The sequence below is a fragment of the Podarcis gaigeae genome (genome assembly GCF_964106915.1).
Source record: "Podarcis gaigeae genome assembly, chromosome: 7".
Taxonomy (NCBI): Eukaryota; Metazoa; Chordata; class Lepidosauria; order Squamata; family Lacertidae; genus Podarcis; species Podarcis gaigeae.
This window is the reverse complement of record NC_139683.1, coordinates 74,535,421-74,555,820: the sequence shown is the minus strand read 5'-3', so window position 1 is coordinate 74,555,820 and position 20,400 is coordinate 74,535,421. Positions and strand designations below refer to the sequence as shown.

General features: G+C 42.3%; 1 protein-coding gene across 6 annotated transcripts in view; it reads right to left on the bottom strand.

Moving 5' to 3' along the window:
- CDH18 (cadherin 18) overlaps positions 1 to 20,400 on the bottom strand; it is a 605,089-nt gene that overhangs the window by 89,634 nt on the left and 495,055 nt on the right. For all 6 annotated transcript variants that reach the window (XM_083747250.1, XM_083747246.1, XM_083747247.1 and 3 more), the window contains one exon: positions 17,072 to 17,191. In XM_083747250.1, the coding sequence (XP_083603376.1) occupies positions 17,072 to 17,191 (120 nt within the window). The remainder of the gene's footprint in view (positions 1 to 17,071; positions 17,192 to 20,400) is intronic.

Genomic DNA, 20,400 nt, shown 5'->3' with positions numbered 1-20,400 from the left:
TTCCATGTGCTGCTCTGGTTTCGCCAGAAGCGGCTTAGTGATACTGGCCACATGACCCATAAAAACTGCAGACAAACTCCGGCTCCCTTGGCCTTTAAAGTGAGATGAGCACTGCAACCCCCAAGTCGTCTGCGACTGGACTTAACTGTCAGGGGTCCTTTACCTTTAAGTAGTATAATCCGTGAAGCCCCAACCATGGCTCAAGTAATCCTGGCAACTGTTCACAGTAAAATGAATCACACAAATACACTATCAGATACAGTTCAAATTGAGCATTCGCCATATATCTCAATCCTTCCATTGGAGTGTCAGTTCTTAGGCCACATCTGCACTATACATTTAAAGAAGTGTTATACGACTCTTTAAAAAAAACACACGAAAGAATTCTGGGAGCTGTAGTTTATTAAGGATGCTGACAGTTCCTATGAGACCCCTATTCTCCCTTCACCAAGCTACAACCACTCTGGGAACTTTAGAGAAAAAGCCAAGTAGGTGAGAAGGAAGGTAGGATTTCACTTTCTTTGTGGAGGCATCACCCCTTGACACAGCAGATTGCAGAAACACCTACAACTTTCAACACTTGCGCGTCTCTTGAGTACGATAATTTGACCAAGGTCAGCCATCCTTTTCACAGGGGTGCTAACAACATTTCATCAGGACTGATTTCAAATGCATTAGAACTTCAGCTTCTCAAATTCATAGAGACAGGAGAAGAGTAGCTTTCGTGTAACCAGTCTTTGCCATTTAACACTGAGAACAAGCGCTTGAAAGCTATCTCCAAGAAAAAAACCCATTGTCTCAGCTGTATCTTGCAGAATAATGATAATAAAAAGGGACTGTCACTGGCCTTATTCTTTTTGTAGTTAGTGAGGTTCAGAGCGGTTATATTTTCCGCCTTGATAAATTTACATGAAGTCTAACAAACTAAATGTCTTTCTTCAAAGATTGCAGTAGTAGAAAATGACAAGGAATCTCCTAACAGACAAGATGGCATTTATAACAACACCCAGATTTTCTAATGGGATTGCAAGTATATTCAATATAAACTGATCTGGGTGCAACTTATTTCTGCACAAACGGGCATAGGAGAACGTATTTCTGCACGAACATGCAAAAACTGTAAGTCTTTGAGGCATTATATATATATATATATATATATATATATATATATATATATATATGCAGGTTTTGGTGTCCTCGGGTGTCTTCCCGTGTAAAAGTTGGGGTGTCTAGGCGACGTTTCGACGAGGTCTCACTCGTCATCTTCAGGCTGGTGCTTTCGGCTTCTTGTTACTGGAACAGAGCGGGATCTCAATGTTTGAGTTCCTATAAATACTGTAGAGGGGGTGTGGTGTCTAGCCTCCAATGTTCTGGGCAGAGAGGAAGTTCCCAGGCTAGTGTGCCTTTTCTTCTTTTGTTCCTTAATTACTTGAGAGATACTGACACCATCCAGTAGCCAATCCATGGTGGCACCTCCGGATGCTGCACCCCCCTGCAATCCCTACACAGATCTGGCTGACACAAGCCACAAAACCACAGCTCGCCCCTATACACGAAGCCAAGCCAAAGCACAACTAAGTGCAATACAGCCATCTTCTCAGGAAAACTCTTCACAAAGTTCAAGAGGTCAAGACACAAAGACTTTAGCAACTAATCCACACCTAATGACCCACCTAAGTGGTACTCAGGATATCACTCAAGAAATCACTCAAGGTATCTCTCAAGTAATTAAGGAACAAAAGAAGAAAAGGCACACTAGCCTGGGAACTTCCTCTCTGCCCAGAACATTGGAGGCTAGACACCACACCCCCTCTACAGTATTTATAGGAACTCAAACATTGAGATCCCGCTCTGTTCCAGTAACAAGAAGCCGAAAGCACCAGCCTGAAGATGACGAGTGAGACCTCGTCGAAACGTCGCCTAGACACCCCAACTTTTACACGGGAAGACACCCGAGGACACCAAAACCTGCATTCCTGTACCCGTGAAAATCTACGAAAGCAAATATATATATATATATCCTCCTAAAGAATATGAGATTGCTTTGTTAGTTGGATAAATTAGGGAGTTGAGAAAGCTGAATCCTGTTAAAAATATCACTTTAAGTGTAATGATGACAACAGCAGTAAAAATAGCCTACTAAGGATATTAAGGAAGCAAGAAATCCTAAATTTATAAACTCATCTGTTGTACGGACTGAATATTACACAGAAAACATAAGAATGCTTGTGAAATTTGTAGGAACCAACAGGCAGCAAAATATCAATACTACATGCCTCCTTTGGAAATTTTCACCTTGTTAAAATCTTGAGGGAAGCTTAGTGCTAGCTGTACCCAAAAATGGACCACAGATGTCAAGGTTTGTAAGGCGTAAAGTACACACTAAATAATAAGCACCACCATTCTTATTATCTGATCTATTATTATTTTTAAAGTAAGCAGTGACTGTTGCTTTGAGCCATCCCTGGAGGTACTTACTGCAACATGTTTGCCTGAGGGATGCTTGCAAACTTCAAAGTTTGCAGCAAAGCATCCATCTGCCTCGCAGCCTAGCCTTCCTTGACAATGCTACCTGGTAACCTACAGTTTCATCAAAATCTTTCCAATGAAGTGTAAAGAAAGCCCCTCACCCGCAGTTCATTAGTGCTCCTTCAGTCTCACCAGCTGTAACCCATCTTGCTTTCAGTGTTAGCAAAATGCCAAACAAATTGTGGAAATGTGTCTGGATCATAGCCTGGGGTGGGTGGGGTGGGGAGAGTGTGTCCCTCCACATGGTTTGTTTTTGTTTGGCCCAAACCTTGATGAATGTTTCCTGCTTCCCTATCTTTTTAGGCGAAGGGGATGCAATTCAGTGGTATATATCACATTATTTGTATTGAAAAGATCCAGAATTCAACGCCTGGCATTTCCAGAGTGAGATAGGATTGAGAAAAATGGAATTCTTACCACAAATTTCTATTCCCAGGGATTCCTGGAGGGCATTCTTGTTGCTTAGGCTGGTGCCTCCTCTTGGCATGTAGGCAGGGTCCATTTTCCCTACAGGTGGTGAGAAGCTATCCCATTCTCCAGAACAGCAAGCTGAGCAAGGATGATGCCTCAGCCCCCATGACTGAAATAATTTATTTTCACTTTTACAACAGTGAGATTACACAAGCACCCCTCACTCAGCTCTCTTAGTCTTAATTCCCCTCATTTACTGACGCACATCCACCAAACCCGAAAGTCAATTGCCCTGTTGTTATCTTTTCATTCAGCAGCCTAACAGCCCATGGATAGAAGCTGTTCTTTACCCTGTTGGTGCGACTAATCATGCTTCTATATCTTCTGCCTGAGGGCAGGAGATCAAGAAAGTGACAGCCAGGGTGTGAATCATCCCTGAGAATTTTCCTCACTCTCCTGAGGCAACGTTCTTCCGCTATTTCATCCAGTGGATTCACGGGATGGCCCATAATATCTTGAGCTATATTCACCACCCTCTGTAGGCACTTCCTATCAGTTGATGTCAAACCAGAGTACCACATCGTGATGCAGTATGAAAGGACACTTTCTATTGTGGACCAGTAGAAGAAGATCATTAAATGTTGATTGACATTGTTCTTTCGCAATAGTCTGAGGAGATGGAGTCTCTGTTGGGCTTTCTTAACCACCTGGGTTGTATTGATTTTCCAAGGAAGGTCTTCACTGAGATAAACTCCTAGGAATTTAAAGGAAGAGACTCTCTCCACACAGCCCTCCCCATGTACAGCGGGGCTAGTTCTCCTCTCTTCCTCCGAAAGTCCAACACCATCTCCTTTGTCTTGCTGATATTAAGGTGCAAGTTGTTCCCTAGGCACCATGTAGATATTTGTATATATATTTGATATATGCATTCAGTGATGAAGCAGGACCACAACATTCCACTGGCCCACCACTCAGATTGAGCAATTCTAACTGTGTAAAGCTAAAATAGCCTAGGTTGGCACAAAGAAAATAACAATATCACAGAATTACAGAAGAGAATGTTCCAGGAAACTGGTGTGTGTGTGCTAATTACCACAGGTGGTACTGGAAGAAGCCACTACAAACAGATGTAACCTCAACCACTGGAATGAAGGGAATGTCCTCCAATAACCCCTGGGAATAAAAAAAATCACAGTTAGGATTTCCATTTCCTCTCCCAAGCTTCCTGGAGGGCCTCCTTATTGTTTGGGATCTGTTTGGGATCTGTCAGAGAGGTTCTTTCTAGAGCAGAAATCCAGATCTAGAAAGTCTTGTCTGAAGTACTTTTTAGGAAACCTTCCATCGGCAAGCACCCAGGGTCTTTCAATGCTTCAAAAATGTGTGAAGAAATGCCCATGTGGTCATACTGCAAATGTCCAGAATAGGAAACCTTCCACTGAAAGCAGCAGAAATGGAAGCCCCACCCTCTTAAAGAATGTGCAGTCAGCCCCCGGATGGATGTTGATGTTTGGTAATGAAAATCACATTTTAGCAAGACATGTAAATTTTCAAAGACAACTATAAATTTTACTTTCATCATGAAATCTTCCTAGAAAAGGACATAGATATTGCTGCATGCCACCTCAATCTCTGAACAGTGTAGGATTCCAGAGGTACCATGTTCCAGGGTTCATGTTTCCTTTTAGAAATGAAACACAGTGGAGACTGGTGTATTTATATCTTCTTCTTCTTCTCCTTCTTCTTCTTCTTCTTCTTCTTCTAATTCTAATTCTAATTCTAATTCTAATTCTTCTTTCACTTGTAGCCAAGTAAGGTTGTCTTCCATGAACATGGTCTTAACAGTGAGTCCGTAAGTGATGGTGGAGGCCAATTCTGGATCCACACGTCCTTCCAAAATGGGGACATAGGTTTCTGGGCAGGAGTTGATCACGGTGAGGGTTTGCCAAGCATGCCTTCCTCTTAGGTTTCTCCTTTTTGCCCTGAGTTCGTGATTCTTCAAAGCCCATGACACCTTTGGTAAAAGCTGTTCTCCGACTGGAGCGCTTGCAGGCCAGTGTTTCCTAGTTGTCAGTGTTTATACTACATTTTTAAAGATTTGCTTCAACAGTCTTTAAATCTCTTTTGTTGACCGCCAGAATTAAGCTTTCAATTTTTAAGTTTGGAATAGAGTAGTTGCTTTGGAAGATGATAATCAGGCATCTGAACAACATGACCAGTCCAACAAAGATGATGGTGAAGAATCATTGCTTCAAGACTGGTGATCTTTGCTTCCTCCAGTACACTGACATTCGTTCACCTGTCTTCCCGAGTGATGTTTAAAACTTTTCAGAAACATCGTTGATGGAATCTTTCGAGGAGTTGGAGATGGCGTTTATAAGTGATCCACGTTTCACAAGCATACAGTAAGGCTGGTAGTAAGAATAGCTTTGTAAACAAGCATTTTGGTTTCCCTGAGAATGTCCTGGTTCTCAAACACCCTGCATTTCAATCGGGAGAAAGCTGCACTCACGGAGCTCAAGCGATGTCAGATTTCAGCATCAATGTTAGCCCTTGCGCAAAGATAACTGCCCAGGTAGGAGAAGCGGTTGACACTTTCCAACATTACACCATTAAGTTGGATTTGTGGCACTGCACAGGGGTTGTTTTGTGCTTGCTGGTGCATCACTTTGGTTTTTTGGATATTGAGTGATAGGCCAAGCTTTCCATAAACTTCTACGAAGATATTCAGGGATGGTTTGGAGGTCATCCTCTGAGTGTATACACACTACATTGTCACCAGAATACTGAAGCTCTATGACGGAGCTTATGATATATGGTATATTTACACATATAAACTACCCAGGCCTGTGGTGGAAGGGTTCACATCAACTCCCAAGAAGGTTTTGCTTCTTTCATAGCCACAGCCTTTGATTCAAACAGAAATCAAAAATTGCTTTCTGGCCTTCTGCCTGATTTTAGCTCACATGAGAGCAAACTCTGCTCTCAACTCTGGAGTTTTGTATTTCTAACTAACAGAGAGTTTAGGGTCCACCCATTTGCCCTCTGGAATAGAGCTACTCATTTGTTTCCCTTAATGACCCATTAACCTATTGCAGCCAGGAATTAGAAGAGGGACAGGTATTCAGCCTATTCCTCCCCGCTGAAAGCCCTTATAACAGTATGATATTGTGGAAAAAGATAATTTGACTTATGTTGCAGTATTTTCACTAGTGTTGAGATGAATTTGGGAAACTCTAAATGTGAATTTATGAATTATGTGTGGTGGAGTGTGATAGTCAAGTATCCTGGTTTTGTAAAGTGCCTAGGGATTCCACAAATGCAGATTAAGGCCTTATCAAATTCATCCCAGAATCATACATCTCAACTGACATAATATACAGAATTTTGCCTCCCGTTACATTACCAAATTCACAGCAGAGGCACTTTAGGGGAAACGGAATGATGGAAATCAGCTCCTCTTCTCCAGAGGCCTACAAAACTATGGTTTTATTCATAATACACCCGGAGGAGAAAATACATTCATTTAATTAAAAGCTCCACATATTTTTAAATGGAATATTGAACTAGATTGTGGCCCCACTTTTTAAACACATACAGACGTAAGAACAAAAGTTCAGTGATGGATAAAGGAGGCTTATTAGTCTATAATCAGCATTCACAAAATTAATATGTGTGATTAAGGAACATTTGCACTAATGTCATGACAAGACGACAGCTTCCTGAGCTCCCACAAAAGAACTAAATCTCATTAAAAGCGGGAATCTCTGCATTTGCTTTAGAAAAATCACTTTATGCCAATGCAGCAGTGAACCCTTCGGAAGTGCAGCTTCTTTCAGTTGGGTGGTGGTAATAGTCATCCTTTGAAATATGGAATCAGCAGAGTTAGGCCCCAAAGTGGCATATGTGGAAGAGGGAACTGGAGATGAATCTTAGGCTGCATTTATGAAGCAGTTTACTTCATGTCCCCGATGTTTCTCTAACTGTTGATTTCCACACTATATTTGAGCTTTCACATAGTGTAAAAGGCACTTACGGAAATCTAGAGAAATATATAGGAACTTTAGCACTATTTCAGTGTTAACTGCTTCCAGAAAGAAAAAGAAAAAAACCTATTTGTAACCTCATTAACCTAGAAAATTTCTGGAATACGGAATTGAGGCAGTATACTGGCATACAGTTCGTTCGTGCCATTTTCCATTTTTTTTTGCAGAAACAGAAAAATACATGTGTGTGAAGGGTGGGGGGAATAGCGACATTGATGAGTTGTTGCTGTCTCACACCACACCCACTGGTGTGAATGGAATTTAGTGAACTGTGCCTTTCTGTCGAGAAAAACTGCAGTTCCATAACCAATAGCTACTGCAGTGTGAATGTTAGAAAACAGGGTAATAGCATGAGCATTACAATCAGGAAAATTAATGCAGTATTTCCCACATCTGTATGCACCCCCACTCCCCCTTCTTTTTAAAATTGTTAAAACCACAACCTGCTCTTGCTGCTGTTAAAGGTAAAGGACCCCTGACAGTTAAGTCCAGTCGCAAATGACTCTGGGGTTGCGGCACTTATCTCGCTTTATTGGCCGAGGGAGCCAGCATTTGTTTGCAGACAGTTTTTTCCGGGTCATGTGGCCAGCATGACTAAGCCGCTTCTGGCGAAACCAGAGCAGTGCACGGAAATGCCCTTTACCTTCCCACCGGAGTGGTACCTCTTTATCTACTTGCACTTTGACATGCTTTCAAACTGCTAGGTTGGCAGGAGCAGGGACTGAGCAACGGGAGCTCACCCCGTCACAGGGATTCGAACCGCTGACTTTCCGATCAGCAAGCCCTAGGTTCAGTGGTTTAGACCACAGCTCTTGCTGCTATGCACCCTCAAATACATTTCTCCCCTAATAACACTAGCACCCCACCACATCCTGCTGAAATTCAAACAGTATTAAAAGAAAGAGCAGGGAAAACCTGGGAATCAGTTGAAAAGTGGGGGTTAAATCCCTTAAATATAAGACTTGCCTTATGGTAGTGCTGAGGCTACAATCCTCAACAGGTCTTATTTCTGAACAGATATACGCATAAGATGGTGATGAAATAAATAGGAAGCCCCCTTCCTCCAAATTTACCAGTCTTATTGAAACCTTTTACCTCCCTTCTATTTTCTTGGATGATTCACCAAGGAAACACCTTCACATTTGCTTCTAAATATTATTCTAGGTAAGCCTCAAAGATAACTCTGGTTGTCAGGAGTTACAATACATGTGGGTGGTAGATAAAAACCAAGAAGGAAGAAAGTAAAATTCAAAATGCAGAGTAGAAACTTTGGAAACACTATTTTGAGGTTGTTTTGAGCCAGATATTCTGAAGAATTCCTTGCAACAAACAGAATGCTTTGACTGCTGTATAAATAAAATGGAAGAGACTTGTTGCATTTTTAATGACAAAAATTGCAAAGGGGGGAGCTCCCTCCCCCCAAAAAAGTCTCTTTAGTGAAAGAACTTGATATTTGTAGAAAAAACATGAAATAATCATTGGCAGACTTGCCAGTAAATTTTAGTTTAAGCCAAGTCAAACGCTCTGTTTGAAACATATGTCTGCAATAAAGCAAGGCTTGACCAAGAAGATGAGCTTTGATTCTCTAATGTGACCTCTTCTTAGCAGAGCAAAGTAGAAATCAATCACATATAATAATACATTTCAGATTGCTCAGCAGAGGCTATCAGCAAATGGCTCAGGGTGTAATTGAACATTAGATCTCCAAGGCATGGTCTCTTTCACTGCATGCTCAAATTCTCCCCCTAAGATTTGTTAGCAAATTTGTCTTTTCGGCATTAACACTTGAAAAAACACTTCACTCTGACACACCCCAAAGACTCATTCTTACAGCCCAATATTATGAATTTTTATTCAGCAGTTATTCCATCCCATATCTATATAGACTCACAGGCATGAAGAAAACGAGCAAGAATTCCACCCCAACCCCCTGAAAATGAGACTGACTCTTGAGTTTCTATAAGTCAACATCATGGGTATGCCTTGTGACTGCAGAGATACAACTGGCAGAAGTCTCCTTAGATAGCTGATGATTCTGCTACATATCTGCACTGGGACTGACTCCATACTTTGTGAAAGAAATGAGGCAAAGTAACCTACAGCTCATAGATTCTGACTGAATGCAGGCAACATCCCTTAAATCAATCCTATAAAAATGAAGTGTGTAGACATCTCTGTAAAAAAACGTGTTAGGGGCTCTTGATTAACTGGATAGCAATTCTTGGCAAAAGATTATTCATTTTTATACAGATATTTCTTTAAACTGCAGAAGGCAAACTTCATTTGAGAAACAAAAGAAAAAAAATCCTTCCAGTAGCACCTTAGAGACCAACTATGATTATTATTTGTATGAGCTGTCTTGTGCATGCACAACTTCTTCAGATCTGAAGGAATTTTATTTTTTTGTTTCAACTATGGCAGATCAACACGGCTACCTACCTGTAACTAGAATCATTTGAGAAGAGGCCTTCCCTCATATGTGTGAGAGAAGAAAATGTCCCTTTTATGCCAAGTATGCCAACACTTGTCTTTGTATGTTATGGCAAGCCATAATCAGGGCGTTTTTTTAAATACTGGGAGTAGATTGCAGACTCTCGGCAGTTGGATGCCCCTGCCATAAACCATGAGCATCTTTTATTTTGTTTAGGTCTGCCCCTCCTCAAGTTGGGAGAAACAAACCATGAGGCTTGATTTACTTTAATGTACAAACCAGCACTCATGGTTTGTGAAGTGTAGGTGGGTTCCCATGAGGGACGACACAACGATAACAGCAAGAACCTTCATTGAACTAACAGAACTGGACGACAGGTGCAAAGCAACTGCTTATATACATTTCTGAAGGTCTGGGCCACTCCCACTCCAAACGTGATTGGCTATCTAAACTTCTAAGCTGCGAATCATGACTCAGAGTTTAAGGGCCAATGGCAGAGGCCCAAATCCTGAAATGTTCTGTGATTGGATATCATGTATCGAATCACAGAACAAAGGAGCTCACAATCCTTAGTCCAGACTCAAGCTCAGGCAAACACAGACCACTGAATACATAATAGTTTGATTCTAACACATCATGTTAAGCCAAGCCTTGTGGTTTGTTACTCCAGGCTTGAAGGTGAGTTGAGTAAAATGAGAGCAATTCATCAACATGCTCTAACCTGCTGCTTCTTCACAGCAAGTCATGGCCAATGGCTTAATGTGAAGTGTAAACAGTGGCTAATGCCTGCTGCAAAAAAAGGACACAGCATCTAAAAACAAAGTGCTTTTACAGTACAATTATTGATTTTTATCAAATGCAAATTGCATGTTGCATGCAACATATGCTCCAACTCTTGAATTTGTTTCTGAGGAAATAATCGTTTCCTTTCTTTCTTGGGGCTTTGACCTTCTAAGCTAACTCAGGTACTGCAGCAGCTGCCAGAAGTCTTTAAAATTTCTGCCCAGAGCCCTTGGACCAAAACAGTGAATATCTGAGGAGGCTATCAAAAAGACAATGAGAAGTGGAGCAAGTGAGGAAGGGTAGAAAGAGCACAATGCTAAAGCAACCATGGCTATATGAATAAAACATGCAAATATACTCATCTGCATGTACTTTCAAAAATGTAATCCAAAATCTATGAGTGATTTGGATTTTTTTTTCTAAAACCAAAAGTGAAAAAAATGCAATTTGACAACAATGGGCTGAGTGGAAAATGAAGCTGGAGGGATAGTTTTGCATACTTAAAGCATGTCTCTGCTGCCATCATAGTTTGTATTTTTTACGTTCAAATGATTCATTTGTGCATTCCTTATTTTTCCACCCCAACAGGTATGACTCAGTTTGTTCATCTTATGAATCAGTATTACCAAAAGAAAAGTAAATATAAAGTAAAATAATACAGAGGACAGCACAAAGTTTATGTGACACATTTCTCTATCAATGAGAACAAACACCCATCAATACAGTGCCATTTTACTTCATGCCCAAACATGCCCAAAGAATCGTTTTACTGGAACATGTTGTTGAATGTGTTTGCCATATATAATTTCAAAACCATTCATTTTTCCCATCAAAAATAACAGTTCCATTCATTTTTTTGCTGAACAGCAATATTTTAGTGACTAATGGAGCTGTAAGCCTAGTGTAATTTTGAAGATACAATTTCACATTTGAGAGTGAAAAGAAGAATATGGCATTTTAAACAGTGTAAAATGTCAATAATCAAACAGCAGGCAAGTTTCTGGTGTTCAAAGAAAGACTATACTGATCTCAAGGAGAGAGAACTCTCCATCTAAATAAGTCATGAGGACTCTTGATTAATGCTTTAAGTTCCTTCACTATACAATATGGAAATGTACTTCTCAGAAATGTAATTGCAATATTCTAACACTCATAGAAACAACAATTTTCCAAACACAACTGTGACATTTTAAAAAACTCATTTCAAAAAGATCGCATACAATAGTTTTCCTTAGACTTCACAGAAAACGGAAACATAGCCCCCAAATTTAAGAGGCAGAGTTGGGCCTAAAGAACCCACGTTGAGAAGCACAAAGATGATGCACTGAAGGTGATATACTTTATTGGATTTTTCATAGCACACAGCATAGAAAAGTAACCAGTTTTCAGGAGCACATGAAGAATAAAAGTCACAATAAAATGCAACCAATTTTTGTTCTCTTACTGAGCACTTCTGCTCAGCATATCCTTTCTGTACATTTTTGTCTATTCACTCATTACCTTCAGTGTCCTCATGTGGCGTAAAAAAATAGGTCGGGAAGCAATGGATAAGACCACCTTTGTTTGTCATAAATAATAATAAATAAATAAATAATAATAATAATAATAGGGGGACGCAGGTGGCGCTGTGGGTTAAAGCCTCAGCGCCTAGGATTTGCCGATCGAAAGGTCGGCGGTTCGAATCCCTGCGGCGGGGTGCGCTCCCGCTGCTCGGTCCCAGCGCCTGCCAACCTAGCAGTTCGAAAGCACCTCCGGGTGCAAGTAGATAAATAGGGACCGCTTACCAGCGGGAAGGTAAACGGCGTTTCCGTGTGCGGCTCTGGCTCGCCAGAGCAGCGATGTCACGCTGGCCACGTGACCCGGAAGTGTCTCCGGACAGCGCTGGCCCCTGGCCTCTTAAGTGAGATGGGCGCACAACCCCAGAGTCTGTCAAGACTGGCCCGTACGGGCAGGGGTACCTTTACCTTTACCTAATAATAATAATAAAAACCAGGAAAGACCCAGTGGCTACCAAACTGTCCTTAGGAGTGGCTCTTGGTGCTAGGAAATATTAGCAACATTTATGTTCATTAGCAGTAGCTCTCCAATTACTTGCACAAACAAACAAACACTGAGAAACATCCCCTTCAAATGTTTAAAGGTATCAAGCCCAGGTGTCTATCAACACAGACCTTGAATCCAGGATTCCACAGGAAGAACATTAAAAAACCCAACTGTGTGTTTTTACATTCGAAAAGTGCAAGATCATTCACATTCAGCACAGATGCTTCGGAAACAACCTTATAGATTTAACTCCAATTTCAGCATCCATGGGACAGAACAAGCAGAACAAGAAACAGATCACACCCTAACCCTAACCTATTGACCAGGTAGCAACTTTCAAATACCTGGGAATAACTTTTCAGGAAAGGGTCTCGTGGCACCAACAGATGAAAAACGCCATTGCCAATGCAGGAAGGGCCAATAAAGCCCTTACAAGATTTTTTCATGGGAAAGGGGGTAAATACGTTCCGGCAGCCTCCCAGGTTTTTGCTGCAAAAATACTCCCACAACTCACTTATAGATCCCAGGTTTGCAGTTTTAAAAATTTTGCGCCTATGGAGGCATTTCAAACAAAATTCTATCGGTGTCTATTGGGGATCCCCCCCCGTGTATCTAATATAGCTGTCCGCTTAGAAGTTGGACAACCACCCGTTAACGCACGGTTGTGGATTCTAAAGATACACTATTGGTTAAAACTAATTTTTTCCCCGGCCGGTTTGGCTCCTTTAACACTCTTAGACACCTTTCATTCTACCTGGAAAGCTTCCCTGTTTGAAAAGATAAGAAGCTTGGGATTCTCCCCGCAGATCTTGATAGCGGCAGGATATGAGAGAGCCAAAAGTCAAGTGCTTCAACGCATTAGGGACATAGAGTTGCAATGTCATATGGGCAAAATGGATAAACATGCCACAATTAGAGACTTTGGGAGAGGGTTTTCACCCGCAAATTATCTGGCTGATTTACAAATACCTAAGTACAGACACTCCTTTACCCTGGCCAGATTCAACGTTCTGCCCTCTGCCCTGCTGCTAGGCAGATATGAGGGCAAACCATATGAGTCACGTGTTTGCCCATGTGGCTCATTGGAAGTGGAAACAAGTCTGCATGTATTGCTGCACTGTAGTTACTACGAGGATCTACGCCTGACCTTTATTGCCCCAGTTCTACAAAAGCTTAAAAATGAACCAGAACTCCAACGTATGAGAGCCTTGGTAGAAGATAAGGTTCCTGAAATTACGATCAATGTTGCCAAATTCTGTGTAGCCGCTATTAGGCGTAGGAAACAAGAGCTTTCCAATGTCAATATGCAGGCGAAGGCAAATACTTAATTTTATTTATGCTGTCTAATTTTAAATTGCTGTTATGGCCTAATCTGTATTGAAATTGTCCTTTGTTTTTCCCGCTGTAATGCTTCGCTGACTAGCTGTACGAGTTAATCTGGTCTGTGACCGTTTAATAAAATTTGATTTGGTTTGATTTGATCTTGCACCCTAAACATTATGCTGCAGATCATAGGTAATGCTATACAATGCTTTTCCATTACTGTAGATGGCAACAGGTGAACTCTTAGGCCAAGAGAATAAATATTGTCCTTTAGCACCTGTGATATATACAGAATGCTCTATGAGCGGCAAGAGAATTCTCTGTTCATATAAGGGGCAATCTCCAAGCATACTAGGAATATCTCTCTTTATAGAATGAAAGTGGAAGTCCCTATGGATATAAGGAGTTGGATGTTAATCACCTTACAGAAAATATATAGGCACAAAAAAGGATACCGTATTTTTCCCTCTATAACACGCAGATTTTTTTCTCCTAAAAAGTAAGGGGAAATGTCTGTGCGTGTTATAGAGCGAATGTGTGGTCCCTGGAGCCGTTTGTCCCAAGTGCATGGCAAAAATCAGGCAAAAATCATATTGCGCCATCACGGAGGAGAGGAGGCTGCTGCTTTCCTGCATTCTGCCTCAGGGTCTTACTGCCCACCCTCTTCTGTTTCGGTTGCTGTTTGCTCAGACGGAACAAAGAGCACTGAAATCCCCTCCCCTCCAGGCAAGTAGAGAGGAAAGCAGAGCGTCCGTGGCTCCGCTGCTGCTGCTGCTGCTGCTGCTGCGTCTGGGGACTCGGCAGGCAGCGGAAAACATGCAGATGAGAGAGAGAGAGAGGGCTGGCTTGAGTGGGTGGATGGACTTTTGCCTTCCTTCCCCCCACCTTTAAACCCCTCTCCTGCATTCTTAGCCAGCTGCTTCTCCGCACACCCCTCTCGTGCTCCTTGTCCCTTCTATATTTTTCCTTCCCTCCCCACTTAAAACGTGGTTACAAAGCACGGATCCACATGGATCCTCAGGATCTTTGCATTGGGTCACCCCAAATTCACCATCAGATCACATAGCATGTCCATGGCTACAGCCTGCCCCCCCAAAATCACGCACCCACTGTTGCCTGGGGCTGCAATGGTGCAAAAACATGGTTACAAAGCATGGATCCACATGGATCCTCAGGATCTTTGCATTGGGTCAGCCCAAATTCAGCATTAGAGCACGTAGCATGTCCATGGCTACAGCCTGCCCCCCCCCCAAATCACGCACCCACTGTTGCCTGGGGCTGCAATGGTGCAAAAATGTGGTTACAAAGCATGGATCTACATGGATCCTCAGGATCTTTGCATTGGGTCATCCCAAATTCACCATCAGAACACATAGCATGTCCATGGCTACAGCCTGCCCCCCAAAAATCACGCACCCACTGTTGCCTGGGGCTGCAATGGTGCAAAAACGTGGTTACAAAGCATGGATCCACATGGATCCTCAGGATCTTTGCATTTGGTCAGCCCAAATTCACCATTAGAGCACATAGCATGTCCATGGCTACAGCCTGCCCCCCAAAAATCACACACCCACTGTTGCCTGGGGCTGCAATGGTGCAAAAACGTGGTTACAAAGCATGGATCCACAGGGATTCTCAGGATTTTTGCATTGGGTCACCCCAAATTCACCATCAGATCACATGTCTGTGGCCACAGCATGAAGCACAAAAATGATACATCCACTGTTTCATTCAGAATGTTTTTTCCCTTGTTTTCCTCCTCTAAAAACGATGTGCGTGTTATGGTCAGGTGCGTGTTGTAGAGCGAAAAATACGGTACTCTCCAAGAACCAGAAAGCAAACTTCTACGGATAATGCATCAACAACTGAAATATATTCTTCACATGGATAGAGGATCAACATTTATATTATAACAACACTGCTTAAAATTCAAGTAGTTCAAAAGACTTGTTTTCATAAATTCAATTGACAATAAGCAAGCGATCAAATTCAGAAGGTTGCTCAAAAACAAAGCTAAAATACGCCACTGTAGACAAACCATGTTTTTTATGAGGCAAATTTTAAACATAAGAACTTTGTTGTGATGTAAACACTATCTGAGAGGCAGAGGCAAATCGTTAACTGAATAAGAAAAGCCTTTTCTTTCACTCCAGGCTAGAGCCAGGAAGACATAGATAATACAGGAGTTCTCCAACAGTATGCCAAGTGGCAGTTCAATGGTCACAGTTGCTCTCTGTTGCTAAGGAGATATCAATGTAGCTGTGATACTTCTCCATTTATGTACATGCAGAAAGGGTCACTTTATGATTGGTCATTTAATGAATATTCCATTCAAACTTATTGGTCCATCAGAAAGCAGTTGATTGGCCTGAAGGGAATATAAGGCCAGACACAGCACTGTTTGGTGCAGTCCTTGGTGGACCATGAAGAGATTTAGTGAGGGATTTGAGAAGAACCTAGAGAGAGAATCTGGAGATGTTGAGTCAACCTGGAAGCTGAAGTCATAGAAGATCTATGAGATAGATGTTGAAGACTCCAGCAGCATTTCAGGAGGAAGGGGAGAAGTGAAGGCCAATGAGACAGCAGGTGTCAGTTGACAGGAGGAAACAATGAGTTCTTGGCCAGATTGAACATGTCTGGTGAAATCAGAAATGCCTGGACGCTGTCTGAGGGAAAGTGAACATCAAAAAGAGGGAAGAGGTTTTCTAAACAAAGCTGTGGGCAGTGGTGGAGGAAGCCACTTGAGCGCGTGGGGTGGTGCACAGTGGGGCCTCTGGAGTCTGCCTTCCTCCCCCCACTCAGCTGCCCTACAGCTGGGGGGAGGCAGCAGCCAGACCATTTGGGCAGCGTGGAGCCTGTACACACCCAAGCCACCGTGTCTATCGCAGGAGAGACATGGTGGCTCTGGCATGCTGCAGGACCCGCAGTGAGTGCCACCTGGCATTGTGTCACCCCCCCCCCCCAGTGACACCCAGGGTAGACCGCAGCCACCGCACCCCCTTCCTCTGCCCTTGCCTGTGGGTCATCCGAGGAAAATGCGGGAAGGAGAATTGCCTCTAGTTATTCATGCAGGGATAGGAACCAGAGTAAGTACTGTTTTCTTAAAACAGTAGCACCATTAATGACCATGAAAAAGCTACTTAATGCAATAGCCACACTAACAAATAACAGTAAGTTACAGTAACTGCAACTGCCTATAGTGCTATTGTGCTCATGTCATGCATTGAGACTTTCCGTGGCATTTGTTTGACGACTTTCTTTTTAACTGCTTTCGATTTTTCTTCTTAGATTGTTTTTAAGCTGAAGTCTGAAATCTTTTTTGTATTGTATCCATTTTGTGTAAGCCACCTTTCTGTAGTTTTTCAGACGGGCATGGTATATTTGTATTAATAGTGATAATAACGTAACAGTACATATTGTTTATGCCTTTTAACTGAATATGGGGAGGAGAGAACCTCCTAAAATATGCCTGTAGATATGTCACTCACAGTGGAATGGGTGTACTAACCTGTTTTAGGGTCAACAGAGAAATATGGCTGTCCCTGAAGAATACTGTACACGACCCGAGCGCTGTTTCCATAGGTGGGGTCATCAGCATCTGTAGCTGTCACCTGAAGGACTGAGGTACCTATGATATCCAAGAAAACATAATTTAGCTGACATATATCAACATTTCAATGAATATGCAATATCTGCTTTTTAGCAGCGCCCTTTCTAACATTTTCCTCAAGACAACTAAGGGTAAAGGACCCCTGACATTTAAGTCCAGTCATGAACAACTCTGGGGTCATGTGGCCAGCATGACTAAGCCGTTTCTGGCGAAACCAGAGCAGTGCACGGAAATGCCGTTTATCTTCCCACCAGAGTGGCACCTATTTATCTACTTGCACTGGCGTGCTTTCGAACTGCCAGGTTGGCAGGAGCTGGGACCAAGCAACGGGAGCTCACCCCGTCGCAGGGATTCGAACCACCAACCACCATCGGCAAGCCCTAGGCTCAGTGGTTTAGACCACAGTGCCACCCGCGTCCCTAAAGACAACTACATCCTGCCCAATAACTCTCTCTTGTTAGACTACTGGCTTTCTTGATAATAAAGTGCTCAGGAGCTCAACTTAGTGGACTTCTGTAGAAGATTGATATTGCAAACCAGGCATAGGCTTCTCATTGGCATCTATGCTCTGTAGGGCTTTGAAAGTGGTATCCCTTGGAACTTAGTATTCATGTTATGGGCTGTAACTTTGTACCATGACTAGAAGGATCCCAGCTGATATGGGTGGGTTGTGCTTATTGTAAGATACATGCATTAATACTGAAACACACACAATTGTTTCCATACAGAAGCTCTAGAAAAGGTACTTTAGAGAAGCTAAAAAACTTGCATACGTCCTGCCGCCCACAGTTAGCTCCCTGTAGTTACTCAAAGAAAGGACGCTTTTCACATACAAATGACACCTGACTCATAAACCGGAAATTAAAGTGAGGCTGTAATCTTAAGAGTGTTTAAATGAAAGTTAATTCCATCAAAATCAAGAGAAGCTACTTCAGAGAAAGTGTATTTAGGACAGATTAGAAACATCTCATTGTCTGGAGAGGTAATTACATTTCATTTATCAGACTTATTAGTCACTTGTTACCCAAAAGTCTCCAAGCAACTTACAGCATATATATACTGTATGTATGTCTCTCTGTGTGTTCTCTCTCTCTCTCTCTCTCTCTCTCTCTCTCTCTCTCTCTCACACACACACACACACACACACATGCAGTCCTTTCCCCCCTAAAATGTTTAGGGGTACTCTCATTTTGATTCAAGAAAATCACTGGGAAAGGAAATGAAGCCACCATCGGAGGTGGTAACAATCAAACTGACCAATCACCATGATAGATTCCAACTCCTACTTCATTACTACATTAAACACTCACTTCCATCTGAGACTCAGGAAACACTGTGACAGGAAATGAGGCCGCCATTGGGGGTAGCAATGGAACTGACAATTCACCAAGCTAGAGAAGAAACTTAAAAATTTTTTTTTGTTTGTTTCTTTTCCCATTAGATTCACAAAATGTTTAGGGGTATGCAAACCCCCTGCATACCCCCAGAAAATGCAGTGTGTGTGTGTGTGTGTGTGTGTGTGTGTGTGTGCAACTATCTCTGTGTGTGTATCACACACAGAGAGAGAAAGAGAGAGAGAGAAAATGTAATATAAACACTGACTACTGGGAAACACTGGCCTGCGAACAGCCTTTACCAAAGGTGTTATGGGCTTTGAAGACACTTGAACTCAGGATGCAAGGGAGAAATGTGCTAGGAGGAAGGCACGCTTGGCAGATCCACACCGTGATCAGCTCCGGCCCGGAAACCAATGTCCCCACTGTGGAAGGACATGTGGATCCAGAATTGGCCTCCACAGTCACTTACGCACTCATTGTTAAAACCGTGTTTATGGAAGACAATCTTACTCTGCTATGAGTGATCGCCAAAGAAGAAGACATATTACCATGGGGGGAGGGAGTTGGGGAAATCATATGATACATTAATATTTCATATAACTTAACATCCATTAAAAGACTCAAATAATAAAGCAATACTCTGACCCAATAGTTAAAAACATAAACAAAAGTGAACAAAACCTCAACCTCCCTCTGATCCAAAAATCATTCACATTGAACCAACCATTTCCCCCCTTTAACTCCCCACCCCACCAGTAAGTTTGGTGTCAAGGCCAACAGTTGCAAATCAGTGGTGGTTGAGTCCAGTGTCCTTCAGGGATAGTCTGGGATCTCTCTTCTCCCTTCACGGGAGAAATATAACAAAGCAAAGCAGGAAGATGGTAACAAAAGTTTTACCTGCTTTGCAGTTGACCTGGTCTGGTTCACACGGAGAAGCTATTTTTAGATGTCTCAAAAGAAGCAAGTGAGTGCTGATCAGAAAAATCCAAGATTTTAATATGTAGCCGAGATCGGTCATTGCATTAAAAAGCAGGATAAGGAATCTGTGACCCTCCAGAAGTTGTTGAACTCACACCACTGTCAGCTTGCATGGGCAATGGTCAGGAATATGTGAGTTGTGATCCAAAATCTGAAAGCCCACGGGTTCCTCATCCTTGTTGTATGTGTGTGTTCATTAAAGAATTTTCATAATTAACAAGGCTACATACAACGTCTCTGCTTTCAATTCATAGTTACATTCAATGTGAGACACTGCTGTCATAGACATTGTGAGGTTGTGGGGGAGAGAGGGGTGGGGAGAAAGAATGGGGTAGTAATTTTTCATTCTTTTGCTTAGTGTATGTGTAGAACTGGCCCTATTGAATATATTCCAAGACAACAACACACACTCACACTACAAAGAACTCATAAGGCGCCTGATCTCAGCAGCCAGGAGCATCTGAACTAGACACTGGAGAGACCTGTCAGGAGTAAAAGTGGACCAGTGTATGGGAAACAGCCCTACTAGAAAACCTAACCAACAAATTGAAACTAACACAGGGACAAACAAAAGAGGATGCCTTTACCCCAGTATGGTTCCCCTTCCTTACATATACAATCGTACCTTGGAAGTCAAACGGAAACCATTCCAGAACTCCGTTCGACTTCCAAAACTTTCGGAAACCAAAGCGTGGCTTCTGATTGGCTGCAGGAAGCTCCTGAAGCCAATCGGAAGCCCCGTCGGACGTTCGGCTTCCAAAAATAGTCCGCAAACCGGAACAGTCACTTCCAAATTTGTGGTGTTCGGGAGCCAAAACGTTCAAGAACTAAACTGTTCGGAAACCAAGGTATGGCTTTACAACCCAACAAGACAACAACATAAACTCATCCCTCTTGTAAAATCATTACAGC